The sequence below is a fragment of the Oculina patagonica genome, chromosome 8 (genome assembly GCF_052425735.1).
Source record: "Oculina patagonica isolate OP01 chromosome 8, crgOcupat, whole genome shotgun sequence".
In the NCBI taxonomy this organism is placed as follows: Eukaryota; Metazoa; Cnidaria; class Anthozoa; order Scleractinia; family Oculinidae; genus Oculina; species Oculina patagonica.
In genome coordinates this window covers 28797764-28823265 of record NC_135765.1, presented here as the reverse complement: position 1 = coordinate 28823265, position 25502 = coordinate 28797764, and the positions used below count along the sequence as shown (strand labels likewise).

Here is a 25502-nt window from a genome sequence, read left to right as displayed (position 1 = left end):
TTTAACTACGTTGATAGAGCAGTTTTCTATTGAGCGTTGTAAAACCAAAACCAAAGCAAATCCTCTGGCCAATCACAAAACACACAACAGACAATCCAGTGAACCATGAACCAATCAAAACTCGACGCAAATACATGTAGCTGACGCGAAGCGCGGGAAAACGTGCGCGAGCTAGTCACGATTGGTTTTGGTGTTAGTTCTGATTGGTCGAGAAAGTGGCGCGAAATTTTTAAACCAATCACTGAGCGTAGTAATGCAAACCCAAAGCAAACGCAAATTACTTTCGACACTCAAGTGAAAACCGCTCTAAAATAGGGATAGTTAATACGCATTAAGGTCGCGCAGGACCCTTGAAATCATTATGTATGTATTTATTTAAAGAGTATGTACGAACTGCGACGACTGAAGCCGACAACAAACGAAATATTCATGAGAATTTTTTTTTCTCAGAGTTCTTTGTACAAGTAATTATACGGTATTGTTCTCAGCCTCGCATCCCGTGCGCTGGAACATAGCGAATTATCATAATTAGATTCACAGCTTTAAATAAAGCACACGTTGTTGTAAACATCGACTCGGAAGGTCTTCGGAAGCCTCAAAACCTGCAATTTTGTGTCCAAGTTTTCTCCGCCGATATAGAATTTCAAGAGTTGATTCGCGAGGAACATAAACTTGGTGTACTCTATTGTGTTCTGGCTAGAGCGAATTTTAAAATTTCCTTCTCAAAATGAAGATAGCATGTTTCAAAGTTTAGATTTCACATTTTTACTCTCTTAGAAGCCATTAACTTGTAGCAGTTTTTGAAATCGAAAATTTCGTTCTAGTGGGAACACAAAAGAAGTTACGATTTATCACTAGGCTATATAATCATTTAATTTGGTGCGCTGTGCTAGCTGAAAACTTGGACACAAAATCGCATTATCTTCAGTTAAACTTTTAAGGGCTTGTAACATCACAGACAACGGTCATCTCTCAGTAAAAGGACAATCATGATGTAATTCCATCATCCCTGGGTATCCTTATTAAATTTTAGAGGAATCGATATTCAAAATGTAGTGAATTAAAGCTTTACAAGACAGCACTCCAACAAGAAATTTGGCTAATGAATATATTAATGAGTAAGGGTCCTGCGCGACCTTAAGCAGCAAAAGAAATAACCTTGCCAAAAGTGGTGTTTTTGTTTAATTGAGATCCGATGACTTCTTGAGCATTAATACTACTATTTATCTGCACACCTTAATCGTGCCTTTTTTAACTAATTTTTGCGCGTACTTTTTAAATTTCGCAAAAAAATTCGAGAGCCGAATTTCGCGAGGAATAATTTTCGCGATTGCAAATTAGCGAAAAAGTGTATTAAATTTCGCGATTTTTTTTATTTCCATCTTAGCTATATGTTCGTCGATATCACTATTTTAAATTTTTGGAAAATCGCTAAAATAACTACTCGCTAAATCTATCTACGAAAAAATTGCTAAAATTAATGGCCACTAAGAATAGATACCTTAACGTATAACCAATTCGAATTACAACCGTTTGTACCCAGCTGTGTTATGCTTTATGCTTGTATAGACATTGGAAGGCAATACAAATGTCCGAGCCTTAAAGGAGCACAATCTGCAGCCTCCAATAAGGACACACTCGATTCGTATTTACCCAATGGCGCCTCTAAGCGTGATGCCGAATGAATATAATGTTGTCTGTCTCAGATTGGAGCTGTTTGGATGCTCTGGTAAGTACCTTGTTATAGGAAGTTAACGCGAAGAGGGGGTAACATTTCAAAATGTTAACGCGACGAACACATACATAAAAACTTGTTGAAAGAACAGGAACAAGTTTATTTCAACACTAGGTGTATAATCCTAAACGCAGGGGTTAAGCGAATACCTAAATGATAGATTTCCCTACCCTTATATACTTAAACTTGTAAAATAGTTACCATTTTATATACCTGAAGCATGAAAAAGGTACCCCTGTAGGGTGGAGCCTCTCCGTTTATGCCATTTATAGGGAGTTTGCCTCCCAACCCAACAAAATAGCATAACTAAAAGTACATGTACGTCCACGGATAAACTTACCAACTTCTACAAAATCAAGTCACTCTTTCTCTGTTATCTATTTTCTACAGTTATAAGCTGTGGGGATCCAGGTACTCCTGTTAACGGTAAACAAGCTCGTGTGAAGATTGGTTACATTTATGGTGGTTCTGTGGAATTTACTTGCAAAGATAACAACTACACAATATCAGGAGCAGATAAGATTTACTGCGAAGAAACGAAAAATTGGAGTTCACCTCTGCCACGATGCTTGGGTAAGCTAAAATTGACCCAGTTAAAAGTTAAAACAGTTTATTTTGTGTTCATTGGTAGAGTTGAAGGAATCACTTTCTAAAGTGTTTCGTCGGCGGACATATGAAAACACTAAGCACATTATCAACTTGGATTTTGATGCTCTTTTTTAGAACAAATCTGGAAATCGCCAGTCTTACTATCACAAAAAAAAAAAAAAAAAAAAAAAAAAAAAACACAACAAAATTTGATGCCGGGGTCAGGTTACTAAACTCTTGAGTCAACGGGAGTAAAAGTTAATTTGAGTAAAATTTTAGGAGGTTTAAAGAAAGGAAAGGAGAAAAAAATTGTTTTTGGAACACCACCAGACAGTTGATTCCCACGTAAGAGCACTTCAGGTTGTCGGGGGACTGTTTTGGTGGCCATGTACTAATTTTTAACTTCAAATTCTAATTTTAAAATCACACTCACGCTAACCTAAGTCTTCAATATTTTTTTATTTCTCCAGATTTTACTGCTCCTTTGAGAAAAACTTTTATCACCTCCCAAAAATCCCCAAAATTCACCAAAACATTCACAAAACACCGCAAACATAGACTTGTGAAATGAGCATAGAGTTTTTGGATTGCCTGAAACGGTATCAAACGGTGGAAAAACGGCTTTCACGTGAACTCCCGCCTTATTTCTAGCTAGGAAGAAATTATTATAAAAGAACAAAAACAGGAATTACATTGAATATATAATGTACTTTTAGCTCCATGTCCCGATCCCGGAGTGCCTAGCAACGGCAGGAGAATTGGTGATGACTTCAGACATGGTAAATCAGTGACCTTTAAATGTCAAGATGAGTTTGAACTGAAAGGGATGACAGCCATCAACTGTAACGATGGAACATGGACAGACGATATACCCCAGTGCAAAGGTAAAATAGCGGAGCTCCTCCGCAGAGCGGAGCCCCATAACCATACGAGAATTTTCAAAGTCATCCTGACTAGCGGTATGGTTCGCAGGCGCGTGCGCTCTACGTCCGTACGTGTGACGACGTCGGGCAACAAGGCGGCCACACGCCAGGAATGGGTTAACGTTAACGTCAGCTTTTTTTACATCTTTGATACTGGACATCCATGTTGTGGTCAATTGACAGCTTTCAAAACTGGCAAAGCCGAACCAAGTGTTAAATATTTAACAATTATTCACCGAAGTGGAGGTGGATAGTGGTGGACAATTATCCACCAACCCCGTACCCAGGGCCTTCTCGGCGACGAGTTTTCAAAATGGCGGCTCGTCACGAGCCGCCATTTTGAAAAGGCCCTGGGGACGAGGTTCAATATCCACCACATTCACCGACACTGAGGTGATTAATTGTTTTAGTATATACAACACAAGTTGAATAACTAGCGGACTAAAACACATCTTTCGGTAAACAAAACGAGGCGCGAAAGCAGTTTGTTTCTCTTTATCTGCTCGGAGGTAAATAGAACTTTGCTAATTTCCTCCGAGTTAACCAATCAGCGCGCGCAAAAAGCACTATTCACTTGTGTGGTATATACTAAACTACAATACTTAACAATTTTTCTATGAGCCCGCGTTGGATACGAGGTGGTAAATAGCCAACGAGGCGCGAAGCGCCGAGTTGGCTATAACGACTCGTATCCAACAAGGGCGAATAGAATAATTGTTTTAAATCGACTGGACATTTAATTTCGATGTAAACGAAGTGATAGTATGAGGAGGCGGGAAAATTGTGGCGCGGTGTTCACTTCTCGAGTTGAATGAAACACACGACGAAAGCGAGCGAGAGAGTTTTCTCCCCAAGATTTTCCTCGAACAATCTCCTCTAAAGTCGTCCCTGGAAATTGTGACAACAGTTCAATACAAGATTATTTACGGGAAGCTCCGAAGCAAAAGCTTTTCTGGAAAATACACGTTTTGTGCAAGTCGAACGAAGCAAGTGTTTACATTGTACTTGTTTGGCTCAGCGGCTGTCATCAAGACTGCTATATTATTTGAAACCAGGAGGGAGCGGTAAACTTAGGCCTGGGCACCAGTGGGCGAATAAGGGCAAAAAAATCCGAGGTGTCGGGCAATCGTGACGTCACGAGTCGGCTGGCCCGGGAAGTTTAAACTCAGGCAAACAAATGGCTTCCCCACGAGTGTTTTATGCGGTTGTAATCAAACAGTTCATAACAAAATTCATGAAAGGATCGTTGATATGCTGAATCTTATATACGAGTAAGCCTTTAAGGTTCAAATTTGGCTAAAACACATAGCCATGAAGTAATTAAAACAAAAAATTTCATGATCGATCGATAGGGATCGTGATCAAAATGTTACGATGTTGCGCTATTTCAAGGCTGATATCTTTCAAACCCAAAGACATCCACCACGGAGAGAACGATATGATGTTGAAAAAATATAAAACTATAAATGACCGAAAACATTAAATCGTTAAAAAGCTTTCTTAAAATGATCAGTGACTTTAATCACAGCTCACTGGGGGTACCGGTGTCACAGCCGATTTGGACCCCCCGTCGAATTGGACCCCCCGGTCCAAATCCGCTAGCCGATATGGACCCCCCGGTCCAAATCCACTAGCCGATATGGCCCCCCCTTCGCCGATTTGGACCCCCCTAAACAATTGTTATTTTAGGCTGCGTAGTTTGCGTGATTGCCGCGAAAAAGCAAATGAAGAAATAGGCACCTGAAATGATGAAAGCGCTTCTAATGCAAACCCATAAGCCAAAACACGGCTTGTTAAGTCTACATTTGCTGTTGTGATTTGCTCAGTATTTCTAAAAAATCCCTAGAATAATCTAAAAAAAAGCCCGAAATCCACCGTACTCGGCGAGGAAATTATTGCGGAAGGCTGACGCGAGCTTCCCTCGAAAACAAATAGATATGATTTACAAAAAGACATCGATCGACTTTATAAAGAGACGTAGGAAGTTTTCACAAGATCAGGAAGAACCTAAAGAGATCCAATATGTTGTCCTGGTAAGTGATTTAACCAATAAAACTTTTTTATAAGATAGTATCCAACTATCCATACCGTGCATGTAGGAGATCGATAAGCCACCGTACTCGTTTAAGCTGGTGCAGCCGTATAGTTAACGACAAAATTGCTTCCAAAGCCAATTTTTCAGAAAGTAGCTTCAGAAATAAAAGCACCATTTGCAATTCTTAAAGGCTACTAACACATGGACATGGTTTTAGACCAAAATTCGTCCTGTTCATTAAAAATTGTTCTCAAGCTGTTTCCTCGGGCGTCCGCATCGTTCAGTTTATCTCGGCTGAAAACTTCAAATATATTTTTTGACTGAAATGACAAGTGTATTGAAGGCCGGCCCTAAATAATTTAACAAGATTTAGGCAAACCTTGGTTTAACTTGAATATTTTACAGCAAACCCATTTAGAAGGTGCATAACTAAACAGCAGAGGTAGAAGACAGAAATAGCTGCTTGTCAGTATACTTGGATGTAAACACATCTGTTTTGGTCACTCCACAGCCATACTTAAGACTTTATTAGGATTTGACTCGCTTTGTAACTTCTTGGACTAGGGCCTTTCCAACTACATACTACAATAAAAATGTGCATGTTTTCATCATTTTTATGCACATTTGTTTATACCCATGGATATGTTATTTCCCAGGCATTATTGTAATGCAAACTAATTCAAAGAAGGATGGCCATAAACAAAAAGAAAGGCAAACTAGTCAACCAACTGAAAAAACTACAGCATCTACATAACAACGATGCTAAGGTTAGTGGGGTACAATTAAATTTGTATCATTATCATTGCTGTTAATATAATTTTATACTCAAACAAACTCACAAATTAATATTAAATTAATATGTGTAATTGCCCACAAACACAATAATTAAATAACTTCTTTCATATTTGAAGGGAAAACAAGCCCAGGGAAGAAAATGGCAGAAACTTTGCAAACTCAGAAAAAGAGACAAAAACATTGCAGTGAAACTGGAAAGAGTAATTTTAATTTAATACAGTTTTCACAATGACATTTCAGCCCGACCTTGACCGTGCAACTGGCCCACATAGTGGGGAATTTGATCAGACATTTTGAAAAAAGTCAAATAGCCGGGAGTTTGCCGGGGGGGGGGGGGAGGGGGGCATGATCTCACATGGAATTGACTGATACATAAATGAAAAATAATGCCTTTTTGTGGCAACGTACCACCCAGGGGTTAAACATTTTACACATAAACTGATGCAACATTGGGGTCTCATCCAAAGTCAGCCACTGCTGAAAACAATTTACAAAACGCCTCCGATTATATCATACAAAAGAGGTAAATCACTCAAAGACATTACTTGTCAGAGCAAAACTTTAAAGGCTTGTGCATCGCTGATGTAAAACCACAATAGGGGAGTCTGTGTAAGCCTGCCAATGCCTTTTTGAAACGATTTACAAGCGAGGGCCACTTTTCTATAGAAGAAAGGCAAAGGTAACAAATGTTGCAAATTCTGTTACATATTTTTAATAAGAAAAATGCTCTAATCCATGAATGTTATAGAACGTGATAATATATTTTAATGTTAACAATAGATCTTGGAAGGGGATGATCCCCTGGAGCAACAGAACGAGAGGAAGAACGTATCTTGCTCAGGTAGTAAACCTGTGATCTACCTTTGAATATATTTGTAAAACCAGAAACTTCACTCCAAAATTATTTTCATATTTACTTTCAAGACATAATTGACAAGCATTTTAATACATAATATCAAATTATCTCAACTTTTCCAGCAAGCATTGGTTGATGTACCGGATGAAGATGTTGAGGTTGACAGGGCTTGGCACTAACATTTAAACTCACTGGTTTACTGGCTAGTGACATGTCAGATTTTACCAGCCAAAAGTAATTTTTCACTAGTCAGGTATATCAATTTCTATCAAGAACAGTTGACTTTTCCGAGTTTTTCGCTAGCCGAATGGCTAGTAGGAATGCTAGACCTGGTAGCCAAAACCTAAATTTTAGTAGCCTTTGGTTAGTTGGCTACCGTTAGTCTCAAGCCCTGTGTTGATAAGAAACATATCAGGGAAATGTGGTTGCCAGTTAATTTTCCCTTGCTTTTTATCTGTGATGAGAACTGGGAACTGGGAACGTCCTCCAAAAATGTCTTGTTCTGTAGGAGGAGCAGAAGATGGTTAGCATTATTGCAAAAAAATAGTCGAAGGTCTCATGATGTAAATTAATGCAATCATGTAAATTTGTCCAAAGATTTGTGAAAAACATTAATTTAAAACATTTAATTTTGGTGAAAACATTAATTTCTGGTCTATTATCATACATTGAAGGAAGTGTTCAATATGCAATAGAAGGATGCACAAACATTTGTGGGACTAATTCAATGAAGTCCATCACCAGATCAGTACCTGGCCAAATAAAACTTCAGACAAAATATTTAACCTATATTTTCCACACTTAGCACCAATACAATTCAAGAAAATCATAACTCAAGCAGTTACTAGGAATTTGCAAGCTTCACACAACAGTCAAAATGAGTTATTCAGAAGCTTATTAAAATCATTGAATAGTTCCAATGCAAGTACAAATAAGTAGCCTGTGACCCCCTTATTTAATCATATTTGTGATAATATTCTTGTTTTCTGTAAGTTTTTACAGAACAGTTTGAGCAGAAGTTCATCAAGACGATAAAAGATCGTACGGTGGCCCATAGGTGTCACGGCAAAACCAAAAACTTCACGGCAAAACCAAAAACTTCACGGCAAAACCAAAATCATCACGGCAAAACCAAAAACTTCACGGCGAAACAAAAAACTTCAAGGCAAAAACAAATTACCTTACGGCAAAACCAAAAACTTCAAGGCAAAAACAAATTACCTCACGGCAAAACCAAAAACGTCACGGCTAAAACAAATTACCTCACAACAAAACCAAAAACTTCACGGCAAAAACAAATTACCTCACGGCAAAACAAATATATACCTTACGGCAAAACCAAATACCTCACGGCAAAACCAAATACCTCACGGCAGAATCAAATGTCAAACTCACGGCAAAACCAAATAACTCACGGCTATATCAAATTTAGTTCACGGCGGAAGTGAATTTCACGGCGGAAATGACTCCTTTCTCGAAGTAGAGGTTACTCAGGCATTGGAAAAATGGCGGGCGTCTGACAACCGGGAGTGTTTTGCTGTTGTCTTAGTGTCAATCAGAATAGAGCGATGTTTTGCCACCATTGTGGCACCTCAGTTGGAGCTAACTCAAATTACTGTGTAAAGTGTGGAAAAGGTAAGCTTTTTATGTTTTGCAAAGTACAGTAGGATTTTATAATCTTCGTTTTGGAACAACACGTGCTGTAGCTTGCGAGCGATCGCATTGAAGGCCTGAAGCGATGAACATGAAAGGCAATTGTGTTCTTACATTTTTACACGTTTAGAAACAGGGTTACTTTGAAGCTGCTTGTGGAGCTGACTTAATTATAATCGAAGTTGGCTGATGTCAATAAGTGGTTGTGTTGATTCAGAAGCTGCGCGAGCTTTACAACACACCGAAAAATCCGGGGGGGGGGGGGCACTCCCATATATGAGCTATATAGATATGTGCCGCTGTGAAGGGTATGGTTTTCAAGCAGTTTAGTCTGGGATATGGTATAGAAATCAGAGAGTTTTGGTCTGGAATAGGGTATCATTTGCCGGGAAACTGATCAGTGGTATGAAGGATTAAGTTCGGAATAGGAATAGAAACTCGGAATAGAAAGAGACTTCTAAACGTAAATAAAGTCATCGTGGCAATGTTGTTGACAGATGGATTTCTATTAAAAAGCACTATATAATGATACAGTTCTAAAAAAACAAGTCTGGGAAAGGGTAGGGATTTTCAGTGTCTAGTCTAGTATAGGGTTGCAAAATCAGCTGAACATGGTCTGGTATAGGGTAAGGGTTTCAGAGTCTCAGCGGCACACCCCCACCCAAAAATATATAGAGTGCCTCCTCCTCCTGGGCTTTCGTAAGGGTTTCTGGGTAAGCTTATAAAAGGAGGGGCTTATATCCAGGGGGCTTCTAAGTGATATAAAAAAAAAACTTTTCGAAACATGCCACGGCAGTGTTTATCTGTCTTCCAGCAGATGGGGGCTTATCTAGGGGGAGGTTGCAGGAGGTGCACCCCCTGAGATGGCCTGCGGCCCTCTAATACAACTGGTATTCTGCAAAAAAAAAAAAAAAAAAAAAAAGTCAGTTTCGCCATTCTTTAGTGGTGCATCCCCTCTTAAGAAAAATCCTGGGTCCACCCCTGCGGGGGGTGGGGGGGGGGGAGGTGTTGTGCTCATAACCGGATGTAGTTTTTTCAGGTAGATTGGGAGTGGCCTATAGCCATGGGGCTTATAACCAGAATTTTACGGTATATGTTTACAAATTAATCCCACTCCCGATTGTTGTGCAAACAAACTTACAGATTATCCCCCTAGTAGGGAGGTATATAAAAGGGTACGGATATGAAAATGTAGAGAAAATCTGTCATTTACCGGTAGGGGATTTTGTTTAAGTTTTCTTTTATCTGAGAGACACAGTTCTTGTGAAAAATCATGCTAAATTAGCATTTGGTCGATTGATTGAATAAACGAATTCATTTCAGAACTTGTGCAGGATGGTAAAGAGATGGCAGATGCATGTAAACCAGGTCCATCTGGCTGTTCAGAGCCACCAAAGGGCAAAGGTGCATTTGGTCGAGTATTAAGTTTCAAGGAATATTATGAGCACAAGACAAAGGCCGACTGTGGACGACAAGTGCCTTCAAAGAAGAACAAAAAAAATAAAGGCACCAAAGGTAAAGAAATAAATCCTGAGGTGGTTATTTTTATTGGACTGATGGAATGGTCTGAAGATGAATCAAATCTGAAGCCTAGACGAGGAAAGCGTTTAGCGCTGAAAGTTCCTAGAGATGCCCCATATAAAGTCCTGTGTGAGAAGGCAGTCGAGAAATGGAAGAGTTTCAACAGCAACCTTTATGAAGAAGGTGAAGATTATGTTCTCTTGCTTGATGATGGTAAAGAGGCCTTGTTTTTGCCTGGACCGGCAAAAGAGTTTTTTTCTTTACATCGTTACCAGGAAGAAGTAGGCAAAGACTTTAAGCGAATAACTCTGTATCTTTGCACTGCTAAAGAGTTTAAACATTCAGAAACTGTTGGCCTTGATTGGAATGATGAACCAGAGAATGAATATGAAGATTCAGCTGATAAACAAGGAGAGAATTCTTCAAAGCGATTGAAAATAGACCTGACCTCCAGTGATGAATGTAGTGAAAGAAGTGAAATTGGAGAAACAGAAATTCAAATAAAACATGATGAAGAAGTTGCTATGGAACTGCAAAGGCAGTTACTTGAAGAAACCACCCACAATGAGGTTGCAGCCACAAGTGCTGATGTGAGTGTGAAAGAACAGGAAATAGAGATTAAGAGCACTAAAAACTTTACTAGTCCCACTGCTGTGGTCCAGGAATTAGAAAAGAGAGTGGACAAGACAAATCAGTTTTTTATCACTATCAGGAGGCAAACACCTTTACCACGTGTTTTAAACTTGTGGCGGTATGAGGCCAAAAGGCAAGGTGGACATCATCAAATAAAAGTTAAGTTCCTAGGGGAGGATGGAATTGACTCGGGAGCGTTGGCAAGAGAGTTTTTCACAGAAGTCATCCCTGCTGTTGGAAATACATTATTTCCCAATGGAAGCCCTATTGATTCAACATATCATGTCCAAAACGGCAACTTTAGGACAGCTGGGGAAATTGTAGCCAACAGTCTTGCACAAGGAGGACCACCACCTTGCTTCCTGGATGAAGTTGCATTTCAGACACTAGTCAACCCTAAATTGGATATCCTAAACCTGAGCGAAGAAAATGACCTGACCCAGAGCGAGCAACAGCTACTTGACAGCATAAAGAGTGATATTGACAACCACAGGGACACGATTCTTGAACATGGATACACTGGACCAATTGATATGGCACACATTGATGGTATTGTTAGATCGGTTGCAGTCAGCCTGGTGAACAAGCGCATCCTATACCTCCAGGAGTTCAAAGAAGGCCTGAAGATGTATGGACTAGCAGACATTGTTACAAACCAACCAGCAGTCTGCCAGCCCTTCTTTGTGAAAGAGCAAGTTCAAGATGTAGATGCCACTTATTTGTTCAGTTTGATTAACCCAGAATTCTCTCCAGCAGGCTCAACACGAAGAGAACTGGAAGAAACGATGATGGACAACTTCCAGGACTTTCTAATGGCCTTAGATGAGGGACCTATTACTGGGTATGACTGTCCAGTTGCATGGAATTACAGTGAGGATCATCCTGGTGACATTCTGGAACCAAACACAGAGGGGCCATTTGAAAAGTTCGACACAGCTGAGTTGACATCTGCTGGAGTAATGGGGTGGCTTACAGGCCAAAAACACAGGCAGTTAAATGGACAAAAGGTTGAAATTATTGCAAAGTTTGATCATGAGTGTTTAATGCGAAACCCATCACACACCATTTGTTTCCCCTTAGTAGGGGCCTGCGGTATGGAAATAACATTTCCAGTGAATCATATGAAAGGATACGATGCATTTAAAAATGTATTTCTATTAGCCCTTTGCAAAGGCCAGGCTTTTGCTAAACCATGAATTATAATGTCTTTCTGTAAGGTCCAAGTTGTACCTATCTAAAAGGCCTTGTAGGTTTGATAGCTGCCTATTGTTAAACTTCCTTGACATCATTCTTAAACCTGAGCTTGGTTATCTTTCCAAGTGTTTGCTTATCTAAACAATGCCAAATCTAAACTTCATAACGGCAAAAAGATACAGATAATTGTATGTTGACATCAGATACAGTACTTTGATGCTCATATTCTCTTAACTTAATCTCAACACCACCACTTAACAAAAAGTGTTTATGAAAAGTGAGACCCTGGTTAACAGCTGTAGTCTGTTTCGATTGTCATTGTAGTCATAGTTGTTATATGATATCATGCCACTTACAGTATTGTTTAAAAGTTGACATTTTATTTCACACAGAAACACATCTGTGTAATGTTTGTGACAGCTACTTCTGCTGGGAAAAGCATGTTACCAGTTTATATTTTAGTCTTTTAACAGGCGTTTTTAGGAGCCCATGGACACTGGCCGTTTTCATTTTTTGTTACTGTTGTTGCCGCTCTATAGATAAAGTAAACTGCATAGAGCATAGTTTTAGTACAGGCAAAACAATAAGACTTAGTAGTGTTTTATAATGCACCTCATTTTGATGAAAATGTGTTACATTCGTAGACAAAAATTGTTGGGAAATTGCCAGTTTTGTGCTGGTAATACTATTTCTTCGAACGCCAGAACTAAAACCATTTGAAACTAATAACTTTGACCATTTCTTTAACATCCTATTCAATGTTGTGTTAAAAGGTTGCAGATATAATGTATGACATCGAGAAGGAGAAAAGCGATAGCTTGCTGAACAGTTTTGTCCAAGTTGTAGTTACATGTTTACCTTTATGTTGAGTTGATAGAAAACAATAAAATATCAACAAGTTGGTTAGCAAACTGTCCATAATTCTGTTATATTACATCCTTAAATAGTACATAGCAAAGCATGAATTCATCTGCAAAACACCAACTTACTAAGGGACAGATCATTTTTTCTAGAGTTTAGGAGGGGGGGCGGTGGGGAAAGCTGGTGGGATTTGATGGCAAGCCCCTGTAAACCCTCTACATCAAGTTTTTTTCCCCTCCCCCTCATAGTCCTAAAAATTTTAATTGTTGTGTCAAGAAAGCAGACAAGCAGACACCAAAAAACTGTTGTTGCCACAAGCGTAGTTTGGTAATGAAAATCAATACCTATTTATCAATTGATAAAAATGGATATAACTTGCATTTGTTATCGATTTCTAGTAAACGATCCTCGTTTGGGTGATGCAGGTTTTCAATTAAAATAAATAAATGCCCCTCCCCCCCCCTCCCCCAAGGAAAATTTGGATTTTCAGATACCCAGTAGAGATCCTTTGGGCATTCTGGGAGACTGTTTGCATCATTATGGATGACACCATTCTAAAACATAAAGCAAATTATTTTGGGTGATCCCATTTGAACCCTTATTTTTTAGCAGCCCCCCGCCCTCCCCCCCCCCCCCCTCAAAAACAAAATCCAAGAACTTTTTCTACCTCACAGAAAAAATGCATGGTCCCTTCGGTATTGTCAACAATCAGAGCCTAGAAAAGCAGTCATATGAGATGGGTGATGGAAACGTTAAGTGGTGCTTCCATTGTAGGCAAACTGTAGAAGAATGTCATAGAGCTCTAGTGCTTCCCTCCAATCATTAGGTTGCTCAAGACCACAAAGTCCAGAAACGTACTGAAAGTATTCCTGATACTCATTGTCAGAATCGATTTCAATGACATGGGACCGAGCATAATTTCTTTCTGCTTCACTTATGGGTAGCAAGAACTGATCAGTAGACCCATGAAGTTCAGGAAGGTAAAACAGTGAATCTGGTCTACCGCTCATAGTGTCATGACGAGACCCTCGAATGCGGTGAGTGTTCCAGTGTTCTTTAACTTCATCTAAGATTTTTTGTAGCAGCCCAGAAAAGCAAAACCACAGGCATTCCATTTCAAGTTCTGAAGTCAGATCGACTACTCTTCCCTCTACCATATCTTTGAAAAAATTTATCCACCAAGTAGAGTGCGATTTCCTGAGAAAGGCCCACCAGGCTTCTATTCGTTGGTTTCGGGGGGAAGGAACGTACCTATGACTGTCTGGGTCATCTCTTAAGAAAGATTGTATAGCCGCCATAATCCCATTCTCGGTGCCCAGATCTGTGACCAGATCAACAGGACAACCCCCATACTCTTCAACGGCATCAAGATAATAAGCTGCCACATTGTTTGGTTGATTATTTGATCGCGTTACATATAACCACATTATTTTGCGGCTCCAACCATCAATGCAGCCATGGATTGCAAAGCCAAACGGCTTAAGTTTATCGTAGCCGTCACAATGCCAAGCATAGTTTGGGCCTGGGTTGTGATACTTTCTCTTCTTAAGACGATGAGCCTTTCGTAATTCGCTGCCTTCTGGATCTATTTCTTTGAGGAGCTCTTGAACAACGATGCGTGGTACCCTTTTACCTTTGAGCTGCAGAGTATGCCATACCGATCTATATCCTTGTAAACATCCAGGGCCGTTGACAATACTCTGGATGGATTGCCTTATATCATCCATGTCATAATCCGGTCTTTGCCTTTTAAGACCATACTGTTTGATTCGTCGTTTCAAGGTACTTAAGCTCATTTCAATACCATGGTTCTTAAATAGAAACAAACGTATTTCTTTGTACTCGAAACCTCTGAAAAAGTAATACCGAATGAGACCTTCTTCATCTTCTTCCTCCTCTGGCAGCTCTAAATCCCCGTCTTCCGAGTCTTCCGATTCCGCCATCTTTGCTTCAACCGACATGCAACACGCGAGGGGATGACAAATAACTTCCGCCGTGAAATTCACTTCCGCCGTGAGCTAAATTTGATGTAGCCGTGAGGTATTTGGTTTTGCCGTGAGTTTGACATTTGATTCTGCCGTGAGGTATTTGGTTTTGCCGTGAGGTATTTGGTTTTGCCGTAAGGTATATATTTGTTTTGCCGTGAGGTAATTTGTTTTTGCCGTGAAGTTTTTGGTTTTGTTGTGAGGTAATTTGTTTTAGCCGTGACGTTTTTGGTTTTGCCGTGAGGTAATTTGTTTTTGCCTTGAAGTTTTTGGTTTTGCCGTAAGGTAATTTGTTTTTGCCTTGAAGTTTTTTGTTTCGCCGTGAAGTTTTTGGTTTTGCCGTGATGATTTTGGTTTTGCCGTGAAGTTTTTGGTTTTGCCGTGAAGTTTTTGGTTTTGCCGTGACACCTATGGGCCACCGTAAGATCGACCTCCAAATGGACTGATCATTTTTACTGTTGATTATAAGGAGCTATCTTTAAGTACAATGTTTTCTTGTGTGTATAATCTTTTCTGAGACCAAGTTTTACATCCCTTCACGTTACCGATCACATAAAAAAGGGAATTTTACCGTGCGAATAACTACAATCTACCCCCATAATTTTCACTCACAAGGCTAGGCCCGAAATGCTTTGAAATGCAGTTTTTGTATCATTTAATGGTAAAAATTAAATTCCACCTACCTCTAAAGAAAGAACGAAAACAGCTACATGTGTTGACTGAAACACGACACCATTTGAAACTGGAATGAGTAGAAAAACAGCTTGAACCAGTGTTATTTTACATTGGCTACGCCGCCATTTTCGAAAATTTTTTAGCGTTTCCACGCTTCGATGGCCGTGACGTCACGATTGCCCAAGACCTCGGGACAACCGAGCTGACGAGTTTACCGCTCCCTCCTGTTTGAAACGAAAGTGGAACAGGTTTATGACGTCATCGCTTTATGAAAACACGCGATCGCCGGGCAGGATCCTTTATTTTTTTATTCTCTCTTTAGCGCGATCCGGAACAGAAATCAAGTTTTGTTTAAAAAGACATCGCTGCGTAGAATATAAAAGCAAAATGCACCAGTGCAGTAAGAATGGAACACTACAATGTATAAACGAAAGAGACTAATTTTTATGATGGGATGTATTAGATTTTAGACAGAAATGTCTAATTCTTATAATATACAGGGCCGCTGTGAGCAAGAGACCGTTTGTCCTTTCTCGGGGGCTTAAAGGAGAAGTTAACTCCAGAATGGTCATTTATTTTCTTCAGACCAATATGAAGTTTATACAAAAATGTGTTATTCACCACAACTTGAAATTTCAGCCTCTAACGTGCGCTATAACCCTACGAAATCTTTCCCAAAACTCGACAACTGAACGCCGCAATGTTGGAGCTGGTAATGTAGGCATGACGTCAAAGAGCTCAGCCTGAAGTTTGAAGGAATTTAAATACTCGAAAGTCCTTGTTTCTTCGTAGTGGCTTTTGTTTGTTGAAATGCCTGTATGTGCAGCTCCATTTTGCTCAAACAGAGTTCCAAGAAATACAAAAAAAAGGAGTTTAGACTATCAAAATTTTCCCGCCAAACTTCAGGCTGAGCTCTTTGACGTCACGAGTACATTACTAGCTGCAAGATGGTGGCGTTCAGTTTAAGAAACATTAAATTTCAGTTCAAGAAACATAACATTTGACACCGTTTTCTCTTGGTTTGGTCTCAAATTAAAAATACTAATTTTGGTGTTGTTTTACAGCAAGGAAGAGCTGTGCTGAACCTTACATAAACGGGGAAAGAATCAGCGGTGTTTTTACAATCAACCCTGAAGGGGCAGGTGCCATGGCTGTTTACTGTGACCTAACAACACCCGGAGGGGGATGGACAGTGATTCAGAAGAGATTTGACGGTTCCGTTAACTTTTACCGCGGCTGGGACGACTACAAGACTGGCTTTGGTGACCTGAATGGCGAGTTTTGGCTGGGTTTGGACAAAATACACCGCCTGACGAAATATAGGAGGTACATGCTTCGAGTAGATCTGGAAGACACTTCTGGCAATAAGGCTTATGCGCAGTATGACATGTTTGCAGTTTCGAGCGAGAGGACTAAGTACCAGCTGAGTCTTGGAAGTTACTCGGGTAAATTTTGCGTATTTTTTTTTAAATCTTTAGCTAGTTATTTGGATTTTCCAGTCAACACTGATTTGATAAAATTGCCATCTCTTATTTTTGACAGGCCTCCTTTTTTAACCTATGAACGATTCTTCTCGTGTATTCTCTCCAGGTACGGCAGGGGATTCCCTTTCTGGGCATGGTGGTTCCCTCTTTACAACCAAGGATCGGGATAATGACAGCTGGTCCAGTAACTGTGCTGTAAGGTATAAAGGAGCCTGGTGGTACAATGCCTGTCATGCTTCCAACCTGAACGGTGTGTATCATCATGGCAAGCACTCATCTTATGCTGATGGTGTCATCTGGTATTACTGGAAAGGATATCACTACTCCGTCAAGAGAGCTGAGATGAAAATCAGACCAGTGTAATTTGTTTACTTTATTCACCATTTTTCTTGTTTGCCTGCCTACTAGTGCAAATAAGAGTGTTGAAAAATGAAATGTAAGCGTAATATGAATGATTAAAAATTAAAACAAAAAATGCGATGTTATTATTTGTGTAAGGTTTCATATGACTATATTGCAAATAAAATATAAATACAGTGAAACCCCGATATATAACGATATGCCAAGGGGGCAGTAAAATTATATCGTTATATCGAGGAATCATTATATCGGGGTTCTGTCCCATACGTTTTACTTTTGCCGGGACATAGAAAAGTCATCGTTATATCGGGAATATCGTTATATCGAAGATCGTTATATCGGGGTTCCACTGTACGTTTTTCGTAGATGAGTTAATTTCACTCATTCCACCTTTGTGGAACGTTTGACGGAAATTGAAAATATTTTAGACTTGGCAGAAGCTTCGTCCTCGCACCTTATTTCGGGCGTTTTATCGGAAGAATAACCGTATTTTTACCGCGTTTTCAAATTTTCGTAAATTATTGAACAATATAAAAGCGCTAGAAGTGTAAATTATGATTTCTAAAAATATTTCACCAAAGGGTATCTTTAAGTAAAATATTTGCGATTTGCCAAATGGGTCGCTGACGGAGCGTTCTCGGTTCTTACAGTCAGCCGTTCTTAAATGACATTTTTCTCTTGCCCTTTTAATTTTTTCAACTCGTATGATACAAACGTTTTTATATACCTCCGGCCTAAAAATGGCTTCACTTCAGTCACCTTGAGGTCCCCCTTTCTCCTCCCCATAAAAGGCAGCCCAATTTCCACGTTCTCCCGGAACATTTTACATCTTTAAAGGGACACTGTCACCAGTTTTACTTCAAGAACTCAAGAGCGCCTAAAGACATATGGAAACGACGAATTATTATCCTTATTCAAAAAACAACAAATTAAATTTCACTTTGGTTGGCAAAGTCTGTTGAATTTTGATTGAGTTTCCCCAAAAATAGACGCAGTAAATTTCCAAGTGCTAGCGCATCAAAGTAAAATAGGTTTAAAGATGGCTACTTGTAGCCTTAATTATTCAATAAAAAGTCATGATTTTCTTCAATCATTTGGAGCTCACCTTGGGACAAGGTGGGGATTAGTCAGGAACTGAAAAGATTTAAGGAATATCACCCCCCCCCCCCCCAAAGGGGTTGAGGATTGGGTAATATTTAACAATTATTGGACTAGGTTTAGCAAAATACTGTGTGTCAGTGGAAAGTAAAGCAATTATTTGTCGAAGCTGAAGGCTGAGACAAATACATGAAATTGATTTGCCGAATACTGATGGATCATTATATTTTGCGAAAACCAAGTTTAATAATTGTTTCGTATCAAGAAATTGTCTATTGTTGTGTTTCAACTTTTTGGATTAAGCACTAAACAATAGTCCCTTTGTTCTTGGTTGCGCTAAGGGACTTTGGTCGAAGCTAACGGAAAAGCTCGTGGCTAATCGGAAGATTGTCGGTATGACAATTTAGCTACACTGGGGGAGTAGGTAGCGTCATATTTGTACTCGTCAGGACAGGTTTCCGCGCCTGAAACTAACCAACGCTTTGAACATGAAATTAAACCACGCAAAAACTTATTATTCATACTTATAAAGACGCAAACCAACGATTCAAAATGAGACCTTATTAAACGTTTTATTCATACTTATGAAGAGACGAACCGTCGCTTTCATGAACTCTCGCTTTACTTTTTGTTTATACTTGTGAAGACACAAACCGACGCTTTGAACTCAAACTCTTGTTAAGATTTTAATAACACTTGTAAAGAAACAAACCGACGCTTTGAACTCACGAACGCTGCGAATTCACGCTTTGAACTGAAACTCTTGTTTTTTATTCACACTTGTGAAGAAACGAACCGACGCTTACAACTTGAAGCCTTGCTCGAATCGTTTAGTCATACTTGCAAAGACGCAAACTCGCGCTTTGAACTCGAACTCTTGTTAAGATTTTTTTCACACTTGTGAAGAAACAAACTTACACTTTGAACTCGAAACTTTTAGTCGCACTTGCGAAGACGCGAACTCACGCTTTGAACTCAAACTCTTGTTAAGATTTTTTTCACACTTGTGAAGAAATAAACCGACGCTTAGAACTCGAAGCCTTGCTTGAATCTTTAAGTCATACTTGCAAAGACGCGAACTCGCGCTTTGAACTCAAACTCTTGTTAAGATTTTTTTCACACTTGTGAAGAAATAAACCGACGCTTTGAACTCGAAGCCTTGCTTGAATCTTTAAGTCATAGTTGCAAAGACGCGAACTCACGCTTTGAACTCAAACTCCTGTTAAGATTTTATTCACACTTGTGAAGAAACGAACCGACGTTTAGAACTCGAAGCCTTGCTCGAAACTTTTTAGTCGCGCTTGCGAAGACGCGAACTCACGCTTTGAACTCAAACTCCTGTTAAGATTTTATTCACACTTGTGAAGAAACAAACCGACGCTTTGAGCTCGAAACTTTCAGTCGCACTTGCGAAGACGCGAACTCACGCTTTGAACTCAAACTGTTGTTAAGATTTTTTTCACACTTGTGAAGAAACAAACCGACGCTTTGAACTCGAAACTTTTAGTCGCACTTGCGAAGACGCGAACTCACGCTTTGAACTCAAACTCCTGTTAAGATTTTATTCACACTTGTGAAGAAACGAACCGACGCTTAGAACTCGAAGCCTTGTTCGAAATTTTTTAGTCGCGCCTGCAAAGACGCAAACTCGCGCTTTGAACTCAAACTCTTGTTAAGATTTTTTTCACAATTGTGAAGAAACAAACCGACGCTTTGAACTCGAAACTTTTAGTCGCACTTGCGAAGACGCGAACTCACGCTTTGAACTCAAACTCCTGTTAAGATTTTATTCACACTTGTGAAGAAACGAACCGACGTTTAGAACTCGAAGCCTTGCTCGAAACTTTTTAGTCGCGCTTGCGAAGACGCGAACTCACGCTTTGAACTCAAACTCCTGTTAAGATTTTATTCACACTTGTGAAGAAACGAACCGACGTTTAGAACTTGAAGCCTTGCTCAAAACTTTTTAGTCGCGCTTGCGAAGACGCGAACTCACGCTTTGAACTCAAACTCCTGTTAAGATTTTATTCACACTTGTGAAGAAACAAACCGACGCTTTGAGCTCGAAACCTTACTCGAAACTTTTTAGTCGCGCTTGCGAAGACGCGAACTCACGCTTTGAACTCAAACTCTTGTAAAGATTTTATTCACACTTGTGAAAAAAACAAACCGACGCTTAGAACTCGAAGCCTTGCTTGAATCTTTTAGTCATACTTGCAAAGACGCCTTTCGTAATTTTTATTTCCACTTGTTCACCTTCATGAACTGTCGCCCCTACCTGAACAAAACCTACCAGTATCACCCTCCCGGGGAGAATTTGTCTTTTCTTCCATCTTTCCGAACGTTTAAATTTCCCGCTCGTATGCTAATCGGAAACTTCGTCGAATCCCTCGTGTGTTCTGAAGCTATTGCGCTATTGTTCAAAAATGGCCATATAGGGTCATTTTTCGCTTGCAAAACAAAGCCTATTGTTAGCAAAGTTGAAACGCATTTCTTGATACGTTCTGATTTGACTGAATTAATACAGACTAAAACCTAACTGCACCTTCGATAATACAAGCTGTTTTTATGAAATGTAAAATTCTGTTTGTTTATATAGACTGTTCACAGCCCTCTATTTTTTGTGTTTTTGATTATAGGTATAAATTCACTGCTCACTAGTTCATTGTTTAAAAGTTGTCTGTGACAGCCCTACATGCCCAGTGGTTCCTCCTTGATTGTCTGGGGCTTTCCTGTGCCCCAAAGAGTGAATTTACATCACTTGTATGCTCTCTTTGCATTAGTTTGCTTAACTTATAACTGTGAAAAAAAAAATCCTTTTAGGGGGATAGCAAAGGGTTCATGTGTGACACATGATAAGGGAAAAAAAGTAGACCATGATGCATAAAAATAGCGAGAAAAAAGACTGACACAATTAAAAACAGAAGGCTGTTTGGGTTAAATCCCCCACTCTTCTGGAAATGCCAGATAAATTCAATACTTTTCTTTAAATAATAAAAAAATTATTTGGCTTTTGAGCCCCCTTTCCCCCTGAGAATTTTCAATGACTATGGATATTTTCTGGAACTGCGCAATCCAAGTTCTCAGGCTAGTGAAGCCCCGTATGGTGGGAGCATTTGAGGGCGTCTTTGGTAGGCAGACAGCTTCCCCTTGGACTGGGGGAATTTGTTAATATTTTTTAGAAATTAATCCAAATACTTGTGGACAAGATTGTAGCTCATGAACAGGCTCCTGGGGTGTGTGAAAATAAATCTGGTTAGCAAAACTAACTCGCCATATTTCTCTTAATGTCATAGTCTTGCAGTGAGGCAAACAAATCTCGGAAAAAAAAGAAAAACAGTCACAGGCAATGATGAGAATATAATTTCCTTGTATAATTCTAATTTTTGTCTTGCTAAGATGACAATTTGTCTTAAGCAGTGGTCAATACTGTGCAAATATGTTGTAAGTTAAATATTTTTTTTCAGTCTGTAGTTCATTAGACACAATCCATTACCAGATATAGAAAACATGCCATATAAGGTTATCATTACCATGGACAGTCCTTTGCATACTATTTGGCCATGTTTTCAAAATTGACATAAATATTTTTAGTTGTTTTGTGTATTTTGTCAAGTTTTGCAGGCTTTTCATAAAATGAGCAACAGACCTGTAAAACTTGAAGTGTTAATTGTTTAATTGCTATTTTATTCAGCCTTGGCAAAAGATGAATCACACTTGGTGAAGGAAAATGAACGGGCACAAAGTATTCAGCTCAGCCATAATTAAGATGCTGGGGTTTCTGCTGACAAATTGCTGATGGATATGCTGCTACTGAGATGTGGGGTCTTTGGCCAATGCTGCAAGATGTTTTATAGCCAGGCATATAAGTTGCTGTTAAACAATTCGTCAAATATATCACGTCAAAGTTTCGAAGTCACTAAAGAAGGATCACTCTTAAAACAGTTAGACAACCCCTGTTTCTCCCCTGGTTACATCAGTAAACAACGACTCCTTTTTTCACAGGTTAATGATAGAACCGAATCCCAGCAGAAAAAATTTCATTCTCTTAGTGGATGCTTTAATAACTTAAGTCAATTTCAGTAGAGTTTCATTAAAAAAAGACCAGTCATCTTTGTTACATAGTTTTCACTATTGGGTTTTCAAAATGTGGTCGTTTTTAGGAAGCCCACTGTCAAGATGTGGTCGTCTTAAGTCAGTCAGTGAAAACTATAGAACAATGTAAAAATACCAATCATGATCGACAATAAATAAGCAAGCAATTATTTTATTGTTTTTTTGACGGACAAATCATCCAGAAACCCTTTTTATTAAAGACATAAAATTCACATAGAAAAAAAAAACAGTTGAGGATTTACTGATGTAACCATGTTTTTTAGCCCAAGGTGACAACGAAGAATAAGAAAAAACAAGAATTTATTATTATTTCGAATTCTTGAAATGATCAAATCCTTCAGTAAAAATAATGAAAACGAATTATTGAACAATTTGAAGGTTATTGTTGGTATTCAGCTTTCCACTTTCTTTATGAGTATCATAAATGAAAACCCTTATTCCACTTTCAAGCAGTGGTTACTTAATAGAGGTGAAATGTAAATCAGCTGACTGCTAGGACTTTGTCCAGCAGTTTTTTGTTGTCCTGTTTGAATTTAGGCACGGGCACCTGGCATTACCAGGAAATTCCTAATTACAAGTGGTGTCCTTTACACTTACTGGGTGTCCTGCGTATACCAGGGGGAATTTTGGAGCTAGCATAAATGCCTTGCTTTCAAGTTATTGACGCCCATTCAATGAGCATACACACGTGTACTTACCGCATATGACATCGCACTTATCAACGCTATATAACCTGCCCACAAGTCGGTCCGATAAGAGCCAAAGCAAGGGAGAGTAGGGCAGTGGGGATTTTCTGTCTAAATAGTGAAAATGGCAGTAAAAAACTGACAACCATCGAAGCTCCTGTAACTGGCCACCCATGAGACAAAAATAGTATTCAAAACTATAACCCCCTGCTTACTAAGATTTCAAAAGCCCGTATGGGTATACCATTGCAGCCATAAATAGAGATGCATGACCACCTATTATAGGGTTGAAGAGCTTCCACTGTAGTATACTATATATAGGTTTTCTCCGCTAGTGGGATATGTGTAGATCTGCCTCGCTATGAAGATAGGTCATCAGATAAAGTTCATTAATTTCAACAGGCAGGCCAACTCTCTGTACTCACTGATCGCTGACGGGAAATACCGCTCAACCACGCTGGGCGGTGGCACGTGGAAGTCGCTGATTGGTTCACAGGCGTCCTTGCAGCGAAACTGTAACAGAGAAGGGTTCAATGTTATACCTGACCGTTCAGACCATTCCAAAGCAAGGATTGGTATTATGGCTAACCAGGAGAATGACTGCACATCGTGTGACTCCCGAATTGGTTTTGGTACTGGAGGAAAACACGATGACTCGAACACGTGCGGCAACGAGGTCAAATACTACGGAGATAATGGAGACAAGCACATCAAAGCCATGGGATACATTCTAGTGCAGTAAAAAAAAGCAAGTCCCGGCATTCCTCTCCTCCAAAATTATCTATCCTATTAAAGGCATTTATTACGCATGCAGCCATTAAAATGTTTTGACCTCGACTCTTACAACAAGTTGACGTAGAGAAGGGAGAAATAACATTTACAGCTGAATCCCGCTAACTCGAACCTTTTTCGATTCCCCTTCAGGTAATTTTTTCACTAATTTTACCCTCGATAACTCGAACTCCCGATATCGTCGATATCTCGAACCTTTTCCGATTTCCCTTGAAGGTTCGAGTTATCGGGATTCAACTGTAATAGCAACAAAAAGTGGAAAAGTGTCGCTTTTAAATTTCCCGCTCACCGACATTTTGGATTTAATGACGTGTAATGGTTGCTGCTATATATTGTTAGAAGGAGAGGATCTTTTGTGTGAAACAATTGGGCAACCATTACACGTCATATTATAAAATCCAAAACGGCGGCCCGGGAAGTCTAAAAGCAATAGTTTTCTCCATTTTTTGTCACTATAAAATTTTATTTCTGCCCTTTCTCGTAAAGTCTGGAGTTAAGGCATCATTTTAAACAATTCAATTCTGTGTCCTTTAATATAAGTCAGAGTTATTACTTTGCTTTTGGTTTTACGACACTCGACTGAAAACTGCTCAATTGGTAACTAAGATTTCAATATAGTTTAAATGTTGAAATTCCTTATAATTCATTAAGCAATTTGCTTTTAGTAGTTAATTTGAAGTAAACCATTGTTTCGCTAGCGCTAATAGAGATTTGAAGGATGTCACAGGGAAAACCAGGAAACACCGCAGCACACAACAAGTAAACGAAACTTTGATAAACAATGATGTATTTAACTGATCAGGTAATTATTAGTTAAACCGCATGCAAGGATTAGTATTGCGATTGTCAAATAAACGCGCGTAATAGAAAATAAGTGTCCACGAACCGTTTTGAAAGGTGAAAAAACAATACTGAAACTCAATTAAGCTATTTGATTACACCGGACTTAAGTGGGAGAGGGGAAGAGGCGGAGGGGGCCAATTACGAATCACGAGAGAAAGATGCGCACGAACACTTCTTGTTTCTACGCGAGATTATTAATCGAAGTTGTGTAAAGCGGCCTTCACACGACAAACTGTTGGCCAACTCGTGTGTGCGAACGATGCAACAACGGCAAACAAGTTGGCCAACTGTTGGCGACAAAATAGAACTTATCTCTATTCTCACCAACTTGCGTTTGCCAACCTGTTTGCCAACTGTTGTTGTGTCGCTCACACACACCAACTTGAGTTTGCCAACTTTAGTTTGTCGTGTGAAGGCCGCTTAAAAGTCGAGCAACATAACCTTTGTTAGGATTTCAGGTTGTTATGTCAATTTTTTTCAACTCAGTTGCGAACTTGGAACATCCGCTTCACCGTTCAAGCCCAAGTGTTTCAGATAGGGCATGGTTACAGCTTTACAGCCTTTATTCTTAAGATACCTTGAAACCAAACCATATTACAGTCTTTTTATGTCGCCTTTTAAGGCTATCTTTAAGAATTTCTGTCGACCACCCCCTCCCTTCCCAATGGC

At 39.4% G+C, this 25502-nt stretch overlaps 4 protein-coding genes across 6 annotated transcripts in view; 3 read left to right on the top strand and 1 right to left on the bottom strand.

The window, feature by feature from the left end:
* Positions 1-25502, top strand: part of LOC144664072 (putative skeletal organic matrix protein 5) — a 65568-nt gene that overhangs the window by 21092 nt on the left and 18974 nt on the right. The gene's annotated exons all lie outside the window — the stretch shown is intronic.
* Positions 1-25502, top strand: part of LOC144664055 (uncharacterized) — a 51487-nt gene that overhangs the window by 14930 nt on the left and 11055 nt on the right. The window contains exons 7-9 of one of the 2 annotated variants that reach the window (XM_078525177.1): positions 3040-3207; positions 16519-16899; positions 17045-17330. The exons of the other annotated variant lie outside the window; for it this stretch is intronic. Of the exons in view, the coding sequence (XP_078381303.1) occupies positions 3040-3207; positions 16519-16899; positions 17045-17301 (806 nt within the window). The 3' untranslated portion in view covers positions 17302-17330. Of the gene's footprint in view, positions 1-3039; positions 3208-16518; positions 16900-17044; positions 17331-25502 lie in introns of those variants that run through there. 2 annotated transcript variants of the gene reach the window in all.
* On the top strand, positions 7997-11935 carry LOC144663285 (uncharacterized). The gene is made up of 2 exons (XM_078524185.1): positions 7997-8567; positions 9909-11935. The coding sequence occupies exons 1-2, from the start codon at positions 8501-8503 to the stop codon at positions 11933-11935; spliced, it is 2094 nt and encodes a 697-aa protein (XP_078380311.1). The 5' UTR covers positions 7997-8500.
* Positions 8627-15180, bottom strand: LOC144663678 (uncharacterized). Of its 2 annotated transcripts, XR_013572647.1 has the most exons (2): positions 13462-15180; positions 8627-9480 (listed from the first exon to the last, which is right to left on the bottom strand). XR_013572647.1 is itself a non-coding variant. In XM_078524697.1 (1 exon), the coding sequence occupies exon 1, from the start codon at positions 14753-14755 to the stop codon at positions 13547-13549; it is 1209 nt and encodes a 402-aa protein (XP_078380823.1). In that variant the 5' UTR covers positions 14756-15180; the 3' UTR covers positions 12294-13546. The 2 variants fall into 2 exon arrangements, 1 of the variants encoding a protein (XP_078380823.1); XM_078524697.1 differs by lacking the exon at positions 8627-9480 and having other exon boundaries at positions 12294-15180.